Source organism: Pelobates fuscus, chromosome 6 (genome assembly GCF_036172605.1).
Source record: "Pelobates fuscus isolate aPelFus1 chromosome 6, aPelFus1.pri, whole genome shotgun sequence".
Lineage (NCBI taxonomy): Eukaryota > Metazoa > Chordata > Amphibia > Anura > Pelobatidae > Pelobates > Pelobates fuscus.
Genome location: NC_086322.1, coordinates 61231633 through 61249992, shown reverse-complemented (window position 1 = coordinate 61249992; position 18360 = coordinate 61231633). Strand labels below are relative to the sequence as shown.

Sequence of the window (18360 nt, the reverse complement as noted above, 5' to 3'; positions counted from 1 at the left end):
AAAATACCACTGGGATCAATGGGAAACCGATGTCATAAAAACATATAACCTGTAATAACTTGTAATGTAACTCAATTTAAGTGCCTTGTACAAGTTAAAATATTTACTGTTATAATGGATGGATATCCCCTTTTTTCCCCACTTCCCACTTTTACCCTTCCTTTCCCTTCCCTAATATATTGTTCTTTATTATTTGTAAATTCTGCAACATTTTTCAATAAAAATTATTTGAAAAAGAAAAGCGTAAAAAAAAAAAAGCTTCTATTACTACTTTTTTTTTTTTTTTTTTTAAATGTTGCGCGCACGCAATCGCCCCTATGGGAAGGGGGTAGTACCCATGCCCTTTAGGTGAATCCGTGTAGAAAAGAGTAAAAAAAAAAAAAAAAACTTCTCTCTCTCTATTTTTTCTTCTTGTTTGGTAGCTGGCCATGATGTTACTATACATGTATCATATTTCTGTGTGTCAGAAATATCAATGCACATTAGGCTTGTTTTCTGTATGTATGTTCAGCTTACAATTACTAATATTCAATCCATAAGGATTGCTGGGGCACAGCATTGTGTGCTTTGTTTCCACCTATGTTTTCATTGGTTCGAGATAAGGGGACATAACATAGAAAGGCATGGATATGTCATAACTTATCTCTACCTCTCAGTGAAAGGGTCATCAAGTTTTCCTTTGAGCTCAAACCCACAATGTTTCTGGAACCTAACAAAGCCCTGGGATAAGTGGATATGGATAACATCTCTAACCACACTTGTTAGAGGAACACTCCACACACCTTGAGCACTTAAAGCTTGCTAGAGTGCTTTACATGTCTGGAGTCTGTCATTTTCTTGAGCGTTTATGAAAGTGCTGATTTCAATAGAAACTGGCCCTTTTCATATTGGTGTCAGAAACCTCTCCCTGGCTGTCGGATCGCCAACAAGTTTCTGTTCGTTTATCATTTACGCCACAGAGATAATGGAAGTGTCGGACACACTGTGCCTTTCTATGTCTTCTCCCCCCTCAATGAGTATCCCCCAGCACAGTCTGTCTGCAAAAGAGGGGAGGGCTTGCCTAGGCTGCAGACAGCCGGACCACAGCTTTTACAAAGAAAAAAATGCAACTTTGGGGTTATAACTACTAAATTGTTAATATATATATTTTATTTTCAGTAAATTATTCCATTAATTGCTCTCCCTTCGTGTCCTCACAAAGGTTCAAATGCTTTTAGCTATACACCAAAACGGCTTCACTAAACTAAAGTTGTTTTGGTGCTTAGAGCACCTCTTTAAATGCTCAAGGCATGGGATTGAGACAGGTCTGTCAGTCAGATTGGTGCCACCATGACATCTTTTTTTTTGTGAGAGCCATTAGCATGCCCCCATTATGGCCCAAATACCCTCCTGTTTTATTATATTCTTCCTAATGTAGGCAGGTATGGTGTTATCTAACCGGGTTATTCAAGAAGGAGAGAATTAAATGTGAAATTTAAAGCTAAGGCCGGAGTTGCCAAATTAAAAGATTTTTCTTTTCTAGTTTGGCTATTTTGATCTGACATTTAAAATTCACTTTGAATTCTCGCTATACTTAAAGGACCACTCTAGGCACCCAGACCACTTCAGCTTAATGAAGTGGTCTGGGTGCCAGGTCCAGCTAGGGTTAACTAATTGTTTTATAAACATAGCAGTTTCAGAGAAACTGCTATGTTTATCAATTAGTTAAGCCTTCCCCCTAATCCTCTAGTGGCTGTCTCACTGACAGCCACTAGAGGCGCTTGCGTGATTCTCACTGTGAAAATCACAGTGAGAGCACGCAAGCGTCCATAGGAAAGCATTATGAATGCTTTCCTATGTGACCGGCTGAATGCGCGCGCAGCTGTTGCCGCGCGTGCGCATTCAGCCGACGGGGAGGAACGGAGGCGGAGAGGAGGAGGAGAGCTCCCCGCCCAGCGCTGGAAAAAGGTACGTTTTAACCCTTTTCCCCTTTCCACAGCCGGGCGGGAGGGGGTCCCTGAGGGTGGGGGCACCCTCAGGGCACTCTAGTGCCAGGAAAACGAGTATGCTTTCCTGGCACTAGAGTGGTCCTTTAATAACACTGTAAATGGAATTTGAACTGAGCATTCTAAAGGGAGGAAGAGAAGATGCAGAGGTTTCCAGGACTTTTGGATTTCTCCAGTGGGAAAGATTAGCCTATGACCACATTGGGTAAAATTAATGTTGGGTAGATTGGAACTAAACATGGAGTGTGAGCCCTGTGACTCAATGTAACCTTGTCTTTCTGTAGATGGTAAAAACTCCATGTATTCACAACCAAACTGCACCCAGTAATGACCAGACACAAGGTCCTCACCATTTTTAACATTTATTTATTTTTTTTGTCCCCCACAGAACAATCGATGCATTCCTGCAGCTCTAGACAACTATTACGCTGAACAAGAGCCAAGTGCCCAAGGGAAGTTTTACACCGTTATAAATCACTACAACCTTGCCAAGCAGACCATCACACGCTCAGTATCCCCGTGGATGACGGTCCTCTCAGAAGAAAAGCTCTCCGAACAAGAGACCGAGGCCTCTCAGAAGTCTGCTTAGCTTGACAAATACATTGTTTGCAAAGCGAGATGAATGCAACCAGAGGACTTAAAAAAACAAAAACTTCAAAATAACAACAAAATTAAACATGTTAACTACTTTTCTGCCTCTGACAGTCAAGCGGTTAATCGTAATGTAGAGATTAATTGTATTTATGGTAAGAAAACGCTTGTTTCCTGGTATTGCTGTGCCTACATGACTGTACAGACCATTAATGGATACATCATCTCCTGGCATATCATTTTGTTAACTTCATACCATGGAAACTGCTTATATGGGAGTGTGTTTTCCTTTAAATGACACTTGAATTCAATATAGGGGTGTATGACAGTACAGATATTACACAGGGGCATTTGTATCCCTTATATTTAAAACTGCAACATTAGAAGGGAAACTAAACAATTTGAAAATTGGTCCAAACTTTATGTAAAATATGCATATACAAGGGCAAACGTGATCGCTTTGGAAAGACATAACAAAATCTCAAATGCATATTTTTATTAAGGGATTTCGAAAACTTTATCAGGAACTACGTATTGACAAAGACATTACATTTTTCCCACAAAGCTATTTTTGCAGCCGGTTAGTTTTAGCTATATTTTAAATTCCAATGTCAATTCTTCACAATTCATGATTTAGTAAATAAGCCCATATAGCGGTCATAAAATTAAGGGTATACATTTTGGATTTAACCCACCCCTGTTTAAGATCTATTACAGAGTTAAATTTAAATACCACAAGCATCCCAAAGGTACCACATAAAAGAGAATAATACACTTTATTCGGATAAGCAGAACCGTAAATACAATACTATATTGGTCTCTATAGAATGCCATTATCCATATTTTGTAGAGATACATATAGGCCTTTAAAATAGCCCTGTGTTTGCAAACAAATACATCATCCTTGTAGATTACAAAATGAACTTTTTTCAATTCGATGTTTCTCTAGTAGTGACATAGCAGCATATTTTGTGAGTTTTGACACCTGTGATGAAAATCACTAAACTTTCTTGAAAATGCATCACTGAGTGTTGTTGGTTTCCATAAATTGCATAGATAGTTAACACAAATAGAAATTAGACTTTTTTTTTTTTTGTTTTCTTGTAGCAGGGCATATAAAGACAATGTGAAAACAAAATGCTGAATCTCTTTCCAATGTTAACACACAGGTAACTGCAGTTTGGCCATACATAAAATGAAAGCTGTATAGACAGAAAAGAAACCTTGTGCAGGCAAGGAAGCTGCATGCATTAGGTGGGGTGCTCTGTTATAGCCGGAGATTAACAAACTGAGTATTCACAGGGTGTCCTGTTACTAGGAACCACAAAGTGCTATTTTATTCCAAGAAAGAATCTTGGGAAAGGTCCACAAGTAGAATCTCAACATTTTAAGATCATATTTTGTGGTATCTAGTCATGTAAGTCCAGTGATGCTCAATCAATTTATGGCTTTATATAAATGGTATAGTTACCAGAATTCTAAAACATGCAGTACATTGGTGACGGCACCCCTAACATATCTGGACCATTAACAAATCATTGACTTCACTCTTGTAGTTATAGGTATATTTGCTTTTCGTGATTCAGAAAGACATCATATTCAACTGCTATTAGCACACAATATGTGGACGTTTAGGGAAAACTGCAGTGACATTCTGTCTTTTTTAACATGTACTCACTGTGTTCCCATTGTTTCTGTAACATTTCTGGACATGCATACATGTACATTTAAACCATCTGCTGTCAGATGTCTGGAATGCATTGTTTACCAACACACTGCTATTCAATGCTTGGTAAGAATTGTCAACTGCCAAACATTGCAACTCCTATTACCCTGAAAAAGTTTGATGGCAGGAATATCTACAGCTGTGTAAACTGACTTACTCTGGTATCTGAGAGAGGGCAGCTGAGTTCGATAAGAAAACATTAGGTTATGTGTCCGCTAACAACCAGACCTAGGTCAAAATTGTACCAATTTGGATAAAATAACTCAGTGGGGAATTTTTGCTATCGGTTTGGTCTAATTTTTCAAGTTGGGTCACAACTCCTCCCTTTTTAGTAAATAACCAATAGGACGCGTTTCAAGGATTGTTTGTTTACAGATCTTGTTACTCAAAGGATACCCCAGACACCAATACTGCACAAAGCAATTATTAGAAGCAAAGCCTGTAACATACTGTGTTTTTGGCACTTTCCGTTTTTCATTTCGAATGGGAAGTATCACAATCTGCTTTTGACATCTCATTATGGAGTTTATTGTGCAGCATAGTCAAACCATGGCTTCCCGTTCAAAATAAATATATAATGAAATATTTCCGATTTAACACAAACAGGCCGAGCCCTCTATAGGTCAGAGATAAAGGCATTTTAAATGTAAGAACTGAATGCTCTCCTATTCAGATCCAGCTTTAAGCATGAAGTATGGCTCAATACAGTTTACGGTATTATTCCAGTGCATGCCAGCAGGAAATACTACATAGTCACAGATCATATTGGCAAATTTCTTTATCAGTATAAATCTAGACCTTAGTAATGGACCACACGGGCTCCCTTAGTATATGCATCAGTGGGGAAAAAGCCCAACATGATTCACCACCCTTTGGTAATGAGGGAGGTCATATTTACAGATCTTTGACGGAATCTTATGAGTAGGCTGCCTTATATTTAGTTGGACCTGTGTCTAAAGAGAATTTGACATTATATAGTAAGAGAAAATGAGATTCGCACTCATAAAGAACAAAAAAAAAAAAAAAAACCTCTAAGAATCTTAATGAACCAGCTAGGAGGATCAGAAAGGAATACTGCCCCCCTGCAGCTTGTTCCTAAACTCCCTGTACAGTGTGGGTTTCAGTGGTGGACTGCTAATAAACATGCTTAGGGGGAACACTGCTCAATAGATGCTACATTCTAGTCATTCTAATAAAACTGTTTGAGAAGACATTTGATACATGTTACATATATGCTTAGCCATATAGTTCTGATTAGTCTTTCCGCTCCACGCAAATAATCTATTGAGCAATTACGTACAGCGAATGAATAAAACATTGTGTCCATTGCCCTGTTGTTTTGCACAATAGTGTCTCCACTTCTTCCTATAAATATTTATTACTTAACTTATATTGTTTTGATTCTCGTCTCTTTACACAAAAAAAAAAATCTAGTGTGTTTACAGCACTTAGGTGTGAGGTATGCATTATTTCAATCTCCTGTTGTTTGAATGTGTTTTGGTTTTTTTCTTCAGTGATCATTCAAGTTAATTTTTCTTTATTATTAAATAAAAAGTGAAAAATCAAAGTTTGGACTTTTTTTTTTTAATTATTATTCTGGAGTTTCAAAGTATATTGTGTGGTGTAAGCATAGCAAGAAAAGCCCAGTCCTCTATATTAGTTGCAATTTTTGTTTATCATTAAATTTGGAAAACCTGACAATCAATGTAAAATTTTGGCTAAAATACAATTTGGGCGAAAAAAATAGATGCATAGAAGAATTCTTAACAGGATACCACGCCAATGTTATCTCGCTGCCTCTCTCCGTTCTCTATCTAAATTGCCGTATAGTCCCAAATGGCTTGTGGAATAGGTACACTGTGGCATATGTTTGTCCAGCTAACTTCATTACTTCGATCTAAGCACCAGTGACTTCTCATTGAGGTCTAATTATTTTCTCATTGCTTTTATATTAACACATATGTAGTGGGTTCCCCAACAACTTACCTTTATTGTTCAGTATATATATTTGTCAACTATTTAGTCAATATTTAGTAGACATATTCCTTACTATCTCTTGAAGTTGATCAGCATTCTCTCTCATTTATTTTGCTGTTTTCTATAATATATGTGTGTCTCTTTCTACCCATTAGGCAGATTATTCCACCTTTTTATTAACATGATATATTAAAAGTTAGATTTTAGTCTTCTGTTAGTAATAGGAACTATCTTCTCACCCTTTTCACCACATGAAAATATATTTTACAAGTTCGACCTATTTGATTTGTTAAATTGAGGATCCTCTGGTTTCTCTTTGTTGCAATTCTAAATGTGGGCTCAAAAAATGCACTCTCCACTCAGGAGTAGAAAAGGAATCCCTAAAAAGAAATCAGTGTGGCATGGACCCTCGAGGCTTGTAGTGAAGGGTAACTTTGTGGCTTTGCTAATCGTGTAGGACTAGAGCTCTAGATGGCTCCAATGATGGCAAGTTCTCTTGAAGACTACAAATCACAAGTCGTGTCCTCAAATAGTAACATGGGGTCAACACAAATCAAGCAACGTATTTATTGAGCAATTACTTACAGCTATCACTAGCACAGAAAGCATGATGACTTATAATTTAATAAAGAGAGACAATATTACATAGCGATTTTATTTCAAGAACATTGTACAAGTGACTGATTAGACCAGAACTATACAGAATGCAAAACATGGATTTTAAATTGAGAGGAAACCTGATTTGTATTAATGATTTAATTACACTTGTTTTGGGAAGATATTTGTGGTGATTTGAAAGCAGCTTTCCCAAGTTTTGCTATGTATTGTTTCCACCCCCAAAAATCTAAATATGCATAAAGTTTAAATGTAGTATTTTTACAGAAAGCTTTACATTTGAACCCTTGTGTGAAATTTTCTGAGGTTGTGTAAGAAAAGCATTGGAGTTGCGCTTTGATAATATTACAGCTTCCTACTGGCTGAGACACTAGCTGGGTTCCACAGGACTGTACTACAAGTGTAGGCAACCTTTGGCAATCAAGATGTTGTGGACTACATCTCCCCTATCTGGAGAGCCAAAGTTGGCCTATCACCTAGTCTAGCAGGGGATAACATGAACGTGTTATGGAGAAATCATTGCAACATTAAAAGTGCATATCCTCAACACATTCTTCAGATCGGCGCACTGGGCATTCTTAACGCACAGGTACTCATTCTGCACTAATTAACTATCATACCAGTCCAGAAAAAGCAATGAAAATGAACACATCACTAAAAAGAAAAGGATCCAGACACGAAAGCCAGCGTTATTTTTGATTGCCTAAAAGAAAAAAGAAAAAAAGGAAAATCACAATCAATTATATCATAGTTACAAGAAATTTTAAGATTAGCACATTACTGGAGCAGAATAATGGTTGACAAAGTATTCTCTTGCTCATTCTGCTTTGAAAAGGTTAACAGGCAAATTTGAAATTACATAGTTACATAGTAACTATGCAATTTCACATTTGGCATTTTTTGTGCTTTGAAGGAGTACAATAGTTTAGGAAAATAGTTAATTTATCAAAGGGTTCTAAATAGAATGTTTCATTCTAGACACGAGAAAGCAATTAGTCATAACAAGTAGACGTTTCTGATGTCTTGGAGATTAGCAGGAATCTCTCACTTTACCAGCTAAGGATCACATCAGAATCTTTACAGAGTCAGCGGTCATGCAATGAGGAGCAAGGCCTGTTACAGTAATGGAGATGGTTTATCGCAAGGGAGATCTTAACCATACCGCTGCTATTCTGGTAGCTGTGATTGCTTAAGACAGCTGTCAGGCCTCACAGTTCACTCATCCATCAAAATCCAGCCATCCCTTTCATATCTTTTTCTATTCTTCAAGGTAAATGTTCTTCAAAATAGAGAAAAAAAAAAAGTAATTCTATGATACGCACTCTCTCACTTAACTAACCTTCCCCCCATTTTATCTATATGTAAATGATGGGAACCTGTGTTGCTTAGTATAATTCTTCAGCTCATGGGCTTTTAATGCTAGGCTTCAGAAAGGAAGTGAATGGATGTGTGTAGTGGCAGACAGATACTGCAAAAGAAAATGCAAGAAAAAAGACAATCAACTAGACCACCAATTGTTTCAAAGTATGCCAGTGAATAATCGGTAGACTGCATGGATACACCGCACTAGGGATGCACAGAAATGAAAATTCTGGGCCGAAAACGAAAATTCAAGATGCCCTTGGCAGAAAACGGAAAACAACTTTTTCCCCAAATGATTTTAAAATAGTTGTTTCTATAATTGTATTAATATTGGACTTTTATTACACAGTGAGGGAGGGGGTGACTGGTGACAGAGTGACTGAGGGAGGGGGTGTCAGAAAGAGGGGATGACTGGTGAACATGACCGAGGGAGGGGCTGAATCCCGGGATCCCAAGTAATGGCTGCGAAGTGAACGGCAGACGCGCTAAGGAGTGGCAGCGAATGGTTTCCCTCCCCCGTGGTATTCCCTGTGACAGGTACCGGCCGGAGGTCCTCCTTGTCCTCCATTCCCCGCAAGAGCCGCTCCCTGCGGGTAGCCCAGACACCGGGCACAGTCTGCTCACTGCTCACCTGGAAACAGCACAGGAGCTTCCCCACACGGGATCTGCGTCATGGGGCAGCCCGTTGGGGCAGTGCTGGGGCTGTCGGTGGGGCAGTCATTGAGGCTGTTCTTGGTGGCTGCCAGTGAGGCAGTGCTTGATGGCTGCCTGTGAGCCAGTGCTGGGTTGGGAGGCTGCCAGTGAGGTAGTGCCGGTTTGGGGGGCTGTCGATAGGAATTGTGCAATTCCTTGTGTAATTGTGGTGTTATTTTCAGCAGATTTGACCCATTTTCGGCAGAAATGGGATAGGTCAATTTTTTAGCTGAAAATTTTGGTGCATCTCTACAGCGCATCTATAACCAACAGTGTGATTATAGAGGCTTGTGTGCAGGTTTGATGTGGAAAGGTTTATGCGAATGTAGCATGGCTGTTCCTGAGATGAGACGGGGGAACATTAAGGGTAGTGGAACGATCTATCTATGGATCCCTTTGGGTCATAATTCTCCCCCCCCCCAGTTTACCAGTGTCGTAAGTCCTAAAATAGAGACCCATGCTTCTTTCTGCAGTGGACACTTAAGATCACATGATGCACTGGATGTACATTACTAGTGTGAAAACACAAGACTACTCCACACGTTATTACAAAGTCAACACATGTCGGAAAATGGCAGTCATAGTATCTGTTGTGCCTCTGGTGCGATTCAGGGTTAAACAACTACATTGTGGGTGAGATGGTGACACTTGCTGGGAGAGGGTTATGAGAAGATTGATATGATGACACTAGAATGGTACGGGGAATGATGATACAGGGAGAGGAGAGATAGTCACACACACCGTATTCGTGTATTACATTATATCAGTAGTACATAAGACATAAATGTGTAATATCCATGTGAGTACCATAGCAATATTGGCTTAAACCAAACCCATCTGTACTCAGACCCATCATAAAAAGGAACAGCACAACCACTGTAGAGAGCTCCTGTGACATCTTACTGGAGGGTGCCTTGGACGCTCCTCCTCACCGCCACTACAGCTCATTGAGAGACAGAAGATATTTTCCTGAGCTAAGATCAGCAGTACAGAGCTTACCTCATTGGCTTAGAGTGATCTGCTGATGCAGTGCTGGTGCTATGATTTTTAGCTACACAGGTGAAGATGCATTTTGGCGCCCCCCCACCCCTCTTAAAAAAAAATGCATCTTCACTTGTGTGTCTTGTTGTAACCCCCCCTTTTGAATTTCTTAACCCTTTTGTGATCTAGTGTTATTTATTCCCCCTATTTGTGTCTCTTACCTTCAGCCCCTTTCTGTGTCTCATTCTTACCCCCAGCCCCTTTCTGTGTCTCATTCTTACCCCCAGCCCCTTTCCATGTCTCATTCTTACCCCCAGCCCCTTTCCGTGTCTCATTCTTACCCCCAGCCCCTTTCCGTGTCTCATTCTTACCCCCAGCCCCTTTCCGTGTCTCATTCTTACCCCCAGCCCCTTTCCGTGTCTCATTCTTACCCCCAGCCCCTTTCCGTGTCTCATTCTTACCCCCAGCCCCTTTCCGTGTCTCATTCTTACCCCCAGCCCCTTTCCGTGTCTCATTCTTACCCCCAGCCCCTTTCCGTGTCTCATTCTTACCCCCAGCCCCTTTCCGTGTCTCATTCTTACCCCCAGCCCCTTTCCGTGTCTCATTCTTACCCCCAGCCCCTTTCCGTGTCTCATTCTTACCCCCAGCCCCTTTCCGTGTCTCATTCTTACCCCCAGCCCCTTTCCGTGTCTCATTCTTACCCCCAGCCCCTTTCCGTGTCTCATTCTTACCCCCAGCCCCTTTCTGTGTCTCATTCTTACCCCCAGCCCCTTTCTGTGTCTCATTCTTACCCCAAACCCTTTCTGTGTCTCATTCTTACCCCAACCCTTTTCTTTGTTTCTTTCTCCACCACAGTCCCTCTGTGTGGCTCTTTTTCCCCCTCAGTCCGTTTTGTGTTTCCCTCCCCTCCAGATCCCTTTTGTGTTTCCCTCCCCTCCAGATCCCTTTGTATGTCTTTTCTCCCAAGCCACACAGGCATTGTTTTTCAGGCGCACAGTCAAAGTCATACAAACACAGACATAATCATACAGACACAGAGACATACAGGCAAAGACATACATGCATACAGAGGCATACCATCATACAGAGACATACATACATATACGCATACAGAAATATACATACAGAGACACCGTCATACAGACACATACATACATACAGGCAGGCATACAGAGACATACAGGCATACACACACACACACATACAGGCAGGCAGGCATACAGAGACATACAGGCATACACACACATACATACATACATAAAACGTACATACAGAGACATACAGGCAAACAGACATACATACACATGCATACAAAGACATACAGGCATACAGAGACAGACACATACATACATGCATACAGAGACATATATACAGACATTCAGAGACAAACATACATTCAGTTACATACATGAATACAGAGACATACATATATACATACATACATACATACAGTAGCGGAATGAACCTTGGACTATAACCTTTATTCCTGCTATGGGCTGTCCGTATCTTGTCCCCCCCCTGTTATTTACTATGTGTTGTGCTCATAGTCCCTGAATCATCTTGTTATTCCCCCTGTTCGTCTGGCCGTTCGGTAAAATAGCAGCTATCTTGTATATTAACTACGTCTTGTTCGACGACCGAACAAATTACCAAACGCCAGACCATCCATATGTGGAGTGTGCCGCTCGTTAACCTCAGTAACCTCTGTTCACACCTCCACCAACCGTCATAACCTGAACATTCCAGGCGGTCAGCTGGCCGCTGTTCGGATGTGCGAACACGTGGCGGTGGCCATCTTTAGCCATGAACAGAGACAGCGGTGTTTGGTCGTCGAGTGCATGGAACTAAAATTGGACACTTGATGGTGCGAACACCGCTGGGACTTCCACCTTCAGTTATGTTCGTGGGGATTCAGACTAACAGAATAACGTTTGGGGGGGGGAGCAAACTCCCGAACAAGATACACAGAAGAATGTCTGCATGAACAGTTCATGCCTTCTGTTTTGCATATTTGATACTCCCAAAAGAGACCAACTGCACAGCCTAATTTCATAGAACCTTTTTGGGCAGGCACCTCGTGTGCGGTCGGTCTAACCTATACCCTGCTGGCGTTTCGGCTGCATTTGTGAGATCTGAGCGCTTTTCGGATATATTGGGCGCTCAGACCCAGGCTATATGGGGATATAGGACTTAAGGGGGTATCTTGTGAGGAACTGTATGTTTTGGAGTGATTAAGATTGTACATGTCCTGGACCTGAGAGTTAATGTAATTATGTTGTTTATTTTGTCTCAGTCTACTCTCAGGTCCAGTGGGGAATGCCCCGGGAATGTGTGTTTGGGTTTGCCTTGCATGGGGATTCTCATAAAAGGTTGTGTGTGGCTCCATTAAAAGGAGTTATACCACCAGAGGTGAGTATCGTCCAGTTGCTGGGGAAAAGGTGGGAGATTTCTGTAGTACTGTGTTTGGCTGTTACCTTGGAGTATTTTACTTGTTCCTGAGTGTATGTTGGAGAAACCAGCGGAGGAGAGTCCCTGCTAGGACTAGGGCTCCGCTACACATACATACATACATACATACATATTCATACATGCATGCATAGACATACAGAGACATACATACAATACACAGACAGTCCCAATTACATACTTACATCTGTTCAACCTGGTCCCTTGGGTACATGTTGTCCGGCTCTGTGGAGTCCTGTCCTGCAGACCAGCCCCATCACTGGGCGCCAGCCGCGCTGTGTAGTACACAGGGAGCAAGGATATGATGTCATTCATATCACCGCCCCCGCCACACAGCATTCGGCAGACACCAGGGTAGGAGGCTAGGCTGGGCTCCGCGGGCAGTAAGATCTGCACTCGGCCACGCTACAAGACGTAACCGGCCAGACCTGCCGGTCAGCCTGACATTGCGCCCCCAGGGCCGGTGCGCCCTAAGGCGGTCGCCTGATGGTAGCACCGGCCCTGAGCTGATGCTCTCAGCCAATGACCTGCACTGTAAGGATTTTCTCGTGATAAATAATGGAAGTTCCATCTGAAAGGGGAGGGTGGGCACAGTTTGTCAAAACAGTTTGAAATATTACAGTGGAATGGTGCCTGGGCACTTCTGACACCATAACCACTACAAAGGGCTGAATAGGCTATGAAGCTTGGAATGTTACTTTAAGATTAACTTCGTTGTTAAATTACACTTTCAGAAAATTCTCATACAACAGATGCTATAAATATGATGTGTGTGTGTCTTAAACATATTTTACTTCTACAGAAATTCTAACGAAACAAAGCCAGCATTAGTATACCATCTCCTCTTTCAAGGGTCATTACCCTAGTAGCGCGGACCTCACATACGGCAGACACATCCTTTCCTTAACTCATTTAATATAGTGGCTGAAATGATTTTCGCTATACATCAGGCCATTGGGACACAACTCCATTCCTTACAAAAGTCTAATTGAGAACCTGCTGTTGCTGCCAGAAGCCAGGTATAATGGTGCTATTATGGAGGAAACGGCTCTGCTGGTTCATTACATTGCATGTCTCCTATTTCAAGATATGCACAATGCACCCTATATGGATTCCTTTCCAGCAGTCGGACTGCATTAAAGTCATCCTGTAAGGGACTGCACACACAATAGTTTGCTCAGTGCTGATTTGCGTATAATGTGATTCTGAGAAAGGAACGTACAAGGCAGGTTAATTGTTTTTGCCCCAAATTACATGAATAGAAATGTTTCACTTGTTCGTCCCAGTTCTATTATACGCAGTGCCGGCACGAAGGATCTCGGCTGTTATTACCTACCTCTCGTATATCTTCATTTCCTTCTTTGATATCTTCTGTTGCTCCCACGACTAGCTGATGGATACTGTCAATTTCTGTTTCCTGGGAGATAGGAAAAGAAAAATGAAATGAATAGCAGTTCGTTAACTCCTCCATTTCCAAAGATGTTTCCCAAAAAATAAAACAGTATATTATTGTTAAAGGGATGCATTTATCATTACTGAAGTACTGGGGAAAAAAAGAGCACCTCTTGAGTCTTCCAAAATGTTTTACTTTAACATGTAAGACAAATGCACTGCATGGATGACTTAAAGAGGCTCTCCTCAAATGTATACTTTACTGTAGTCACTTCTAATAGGAAACTGAGCAGTTCACACATTTATCTCCCACATAATATTGGAGTAGGACCCACCACTCGATGCAGTGGTTGGCAGGATGAAGGTTGGCCATATGGTGCTGCTAAATCCAACTGGTGATTTGAAAAGTGCTGATGTAAAGCAGCCCTAGAACTGACACCGCACATTTAATGTGCCTTATGAATAAACATTACCAAGCACATTCTGTAGTGTGCTGTTTAATAAATGGAAGATATAGAATCAGGCCATCCCAACAGTCCTGATTTTATCATCCCAGTCCCGCATCCAGGGGCACCAGGGAACGATTCTCGGGCAGCACAGTTGGTGTGAGTTGCTGTGAACGGGCATTAGGATAGGGCAGATAGAGCTTCAGCAGCTGGTTTTGCATGGTTCCTTAGATGAGGTCTTCAGTGGACCTTATTGAGAGCCAATAACAGTGCAGTATGTATATATAAAAAAAAAAAAAATATATGGCATATCTACAAAATGTATAACTGAATTATATAAATCATCACAATACAGAGAATGTGATGTGAAGTAGTAGTGTAAAAACTGAATTTGTAATATGAAAATGAATATAGATAAAAGTATGTGAGATACATTATAAAAAAAAATAACAGAGCTGTGTAATAAATACATAAAACACTGTATGTAGAAAAGATGCATCTGTTGGAATTAATCTCTTCCCAGCTTCCATAGTGCAGATCACTTACTAGATTGAGAGCCCTAACTCGGCTCAAATTGCAGCGTTCAAAACATGGACCACCATGCAAATATGGAAGATGTCCCACTGTTGCACTTAGCCTTTGTATCAAAACTGAAACAATGGGTATTTAGTTATACTGTGTAAAGCAAATAAATACAAAAAATTAAATCATAAAAACTGTTGGAAACTGGAAGGTCAATGGTACACAGCCTGAGACGCGTATTGTACGCTACTAGTTCACATCACATCCTCTTTAATGTGATGATTTATAGATTTCAGTTATACATTTTGAAGATTTGCGCTATATATTTTATACCATTTGGGCATTTGTTTTATATACATATTGCACTATTATTAGTTTGTTGTTTCTTTTACAGGTATGCCATTTTCGAGTTCTGGACACAGTTATGCATAATATATAGGTAAAAGATATAGATCAGAAATAGAGCATTCCAGAACTCAAGTTCTTTCTGAGACTTATGGGAGCCACATTCTTGTGATGTGGCTGCAACTCTGTTCCTTCTTTTTTTAACATGCTGCGCAAGATGCTGGGGAGACTGACTCAGAGTTCCCTTCTCTCTCTCAAGTTCCTCATTCAGCACATCGGTAAAGGGAGAGGGGCACGATTAATAAAGGCAACTGTGAATTGCTGTGCAATACGGAGTTTAAAACATGATAGTCCTCTTAAAATACTCATCACACCTAGAGAGAGGCAAGTGAGATGATAATCTAGTTTTCCCTCTTTGGGCTTTTTTTTTTTTTAAATGGTTTAAAGCCATGTTTGGCAATATACATAATAAAGCAGTATACAAACACAATTTGTTTTCTTTAAGAAAAGTACTTTGGATATACCCGTATGCTGAGCTCCTACTGTAATAGCTTCTTTTTAGTAATATCACACTAATTACGTTCCAGTTTTCAACAAAAATAAGATGAAATGCTTCAGGACTAGACTGAAGAATGGGCAGTAAAGAATAAAGCATTACATGTTAATTTTGTAGCTTCATTAAGAGAAGAATAGATATAACACATCCTCAATCTGTTTGTGGCATACTTACTAGCGATAAGGGATTCATTTAGTTGTGCTACACATAAAACAGCTTTAAGCACTATAAAGTCCATAACTAGATACCACCAAGAGAGAATGGAAAAGGTTCGGTGCCGTAATTGGCGTAGTTGTTAAGTGCCAGATGTCCATATCTATATTTACATCCTTCACTTGCTTTAACCTCCTAGTTTGTAGTGCTGCAGGAATTATCTGCTGTTTGATCTGTGACCATCAAACGTTACTTAAGAAATGAGAAAGAAAACAAATCTGTCGTCTTGGAGACTGCATGATGAGCCATTTTTAAATGGCAGTGACAGGAGGAAAAGTAGGATCTGAATCGGGCTCAAAAAAAGACATCACTCATATTTTCAATAAGACTATTTTACAATCCAGATAAAAAAATGGCTCTCTTTTTTGCTACAAACGTTTACTACATTTACATAGATTATTCTTTAAAAATGATCATGTTTAATTCTGACAGACAACATCCATCAAAAAATGCACAGCAGGGGCATTTCATGCAAATCAATGTGAACTTCCCATGATGCCTCAGGTATCCTTTGCAAAACCGGCAAATACTCCCAAAATTAGTTCACAACATCGTCCATACACTACACACCATGAAAAATAAAAATGTGACCGGTCTTTTTTAAGATATAGATATCAAATACATGGTCACAACATGTATATGGCATGTTGTGTATATATATATTTGTTATCAATCTATCAAGAGATACAATTATTGTATCTAAAAGCAGTAATGCTAATAATGATAGAAGAACTTAACTTTTCTCCTTTTTATTTTTATTTTTTTCCAAACAGCAGGACAGCAGATATTATTCAGAAATATGCAAATTGTCAAAGAGACAAACGTTTAAAAGAATGCATCAGATAGGACTATGCAAATTACTTCAATAATTCTGTACTGTACAGGAGTCCGAATTAAAGCAAAAAGAGGACCACAACTGACTGAGAGATCTAATTTCCTGAATAATGAAAAAACCAAAACCCCAACACATAAGGTACAGATGGAGGCATTCACAGGTAGGCACCTATTATTTTAAAGGTGACTAAAGTCACCAGAATAACTACAGCTTAATGTAGATGTTCTGGTGAGTAGAATCATTCCCTTCAGGCTTTTGGCAGTAAACACTGTCTTCTGAGAGAAAAGGCAGTGTTTGCATTACAGCCTAGGGATACCTACACTAGTCACTCCTCAGATGGCCACTAGAAATGCTTCCTGGGGCAGTGCTGCACAGTATGCAGCATTGCCGTTCAGCGTCTCCACACTCTGCATGGAGACGCTGAACTTTTCTCATAGAGAGGCACTGATTCAATGCATCTCCATGAGGAGATGCCGATTAGCCAGAGCAGTGTTTGGCTTTGCACCAGGCCCGCCTCCTTGGCTGATGTCATAATTGACAGTCTCAGCTAACCCAATGCTTTCCTATAGGATTGGCTGAGATTATCACTTCTGATGATGTCAGCCAAGGAGGCAGATCAGTGGCAGAGCCAGCACCAGCACACTGGAATAAAGGAATTAAGTTTACTATATTTAGTAAAGGGGGCAGAAACAGGTTTTAACACTATAGGGTCAGGAATACATGTTTCTGTTCTCTATAGTGTTCCTTTAAGATTTAAAAACAGGATGCATATTAAATGTATTCTAATAAGTCCAATCTGAAAAATCCATTTAAACTTTGCTGCCATCACCTTGGGGCAAAATTTCATTGTGTGATGGAATGTGCAATACAGGTACACACATGGAATATTACTTCCACATCTTTAAGGTAAAGCTCTAGGCATCAATACCACTGGTGATAGATGCTATTGGGGGTGGAGCGACACATCTTGTAGCACTAAGCTTTAAATCATTATGCGTAGTGTTTCAAACAGAAATGCTGCACATACAGATCACTTGAAATCAGTTAAGTGGTTATGGTGCTTGGAGTAACTGTTTAACATTACTGTTAAGTTAGGAAACACACAAAAATCGCGATGCACTCATGGGTCCTTTCAAATGAATTGCACATTTTATTACAAGGGACAATACAACCCTTCATTTGTGAGAAAGTCTCCATGAGTGCATTGCATTTCTTATATTTCTGTTTGAGCGTGATTGGTTCTTTTATATATAGCAACAGAAAATTAATTTAGCTTCATAAACAAAACCTCTGGTGCCAGTACTTTACCTGTATGTTGTGTAAGAGGCTGATGTGAGCAGTCTCTGGAATGCAGCCCTGTTGGGAATGGGAACACTAATTTGCCAATGCAGAGCAAAAACCATCTCTTACCTGCTGGAGCACTTTTTCAGTGAATATTTCTTGAAGTCTGGATATTTCAACCACTTTGCCTTCTATTTGTCTGCAGGAAGACAACCAAACAAATCATGAACTAACTGTGTTATGACAGGCAAAAGCAGAGAACAAACACAGAGGCCTATTCCAAAATTGCCACGTTCTATATTTGTGAATAGAGCACTCACATATATTTATATTATTCTGCTGTGCTCAACCCATCAAATGTACGATGGACAATC

At 40.3% G+C, this 18360-nt stretch overlaps 2 protein-coding genes across 2 annotated transcripts in view; one reads left to right on the top strand and one right to left on the bottom strand.

Moving 5' to 3' along the window:
- The window catches only part of NSG1 (neuronal vesicle trafficking associated 1), a 64349-nt gene extending 58530 nt beyond the window's left edge, over nt 1-5819 (top strand). The window contains exon 5 of the mRNA XM_063457773.1: nt 2374-5819. Within this exon, the coding sequence (XP_063313843.1) occupies nt 2374-2574 (201 nt within the window). The 3' untranslated portion in view covers nt 2575-5819. The remainder of the gene's footprint in view (nt 1-2373) is intronic.
- A 1101-nt stretch (nt 5820-6920) lies between these two features.
- STX18 (syntaxin 18) overlaps nt 6921-18360 on the bottom strand; it is a 129437-nt gene continuing 117997 nt past the window's right edge. Inside the window, exons 9-11 of the mRNA XM_063459867.1 lie at nt 18116-18185; nt 13733-13813; nt 6921-7597 (exon numbers count right to left, since the gene is read on the bottom strand). Of these exons, the coding sequence (XP_063315937.1) occupies nt 7502-7597; nt 13733-13813; nt 18116-18185 (247 nt within the window). The 3' untranslated portion in view covers nt 6921-7501. The remainder of the gene's footprint in view (nt 7598-13732; nt 13814-18115; nt 18186-18360) is intronic.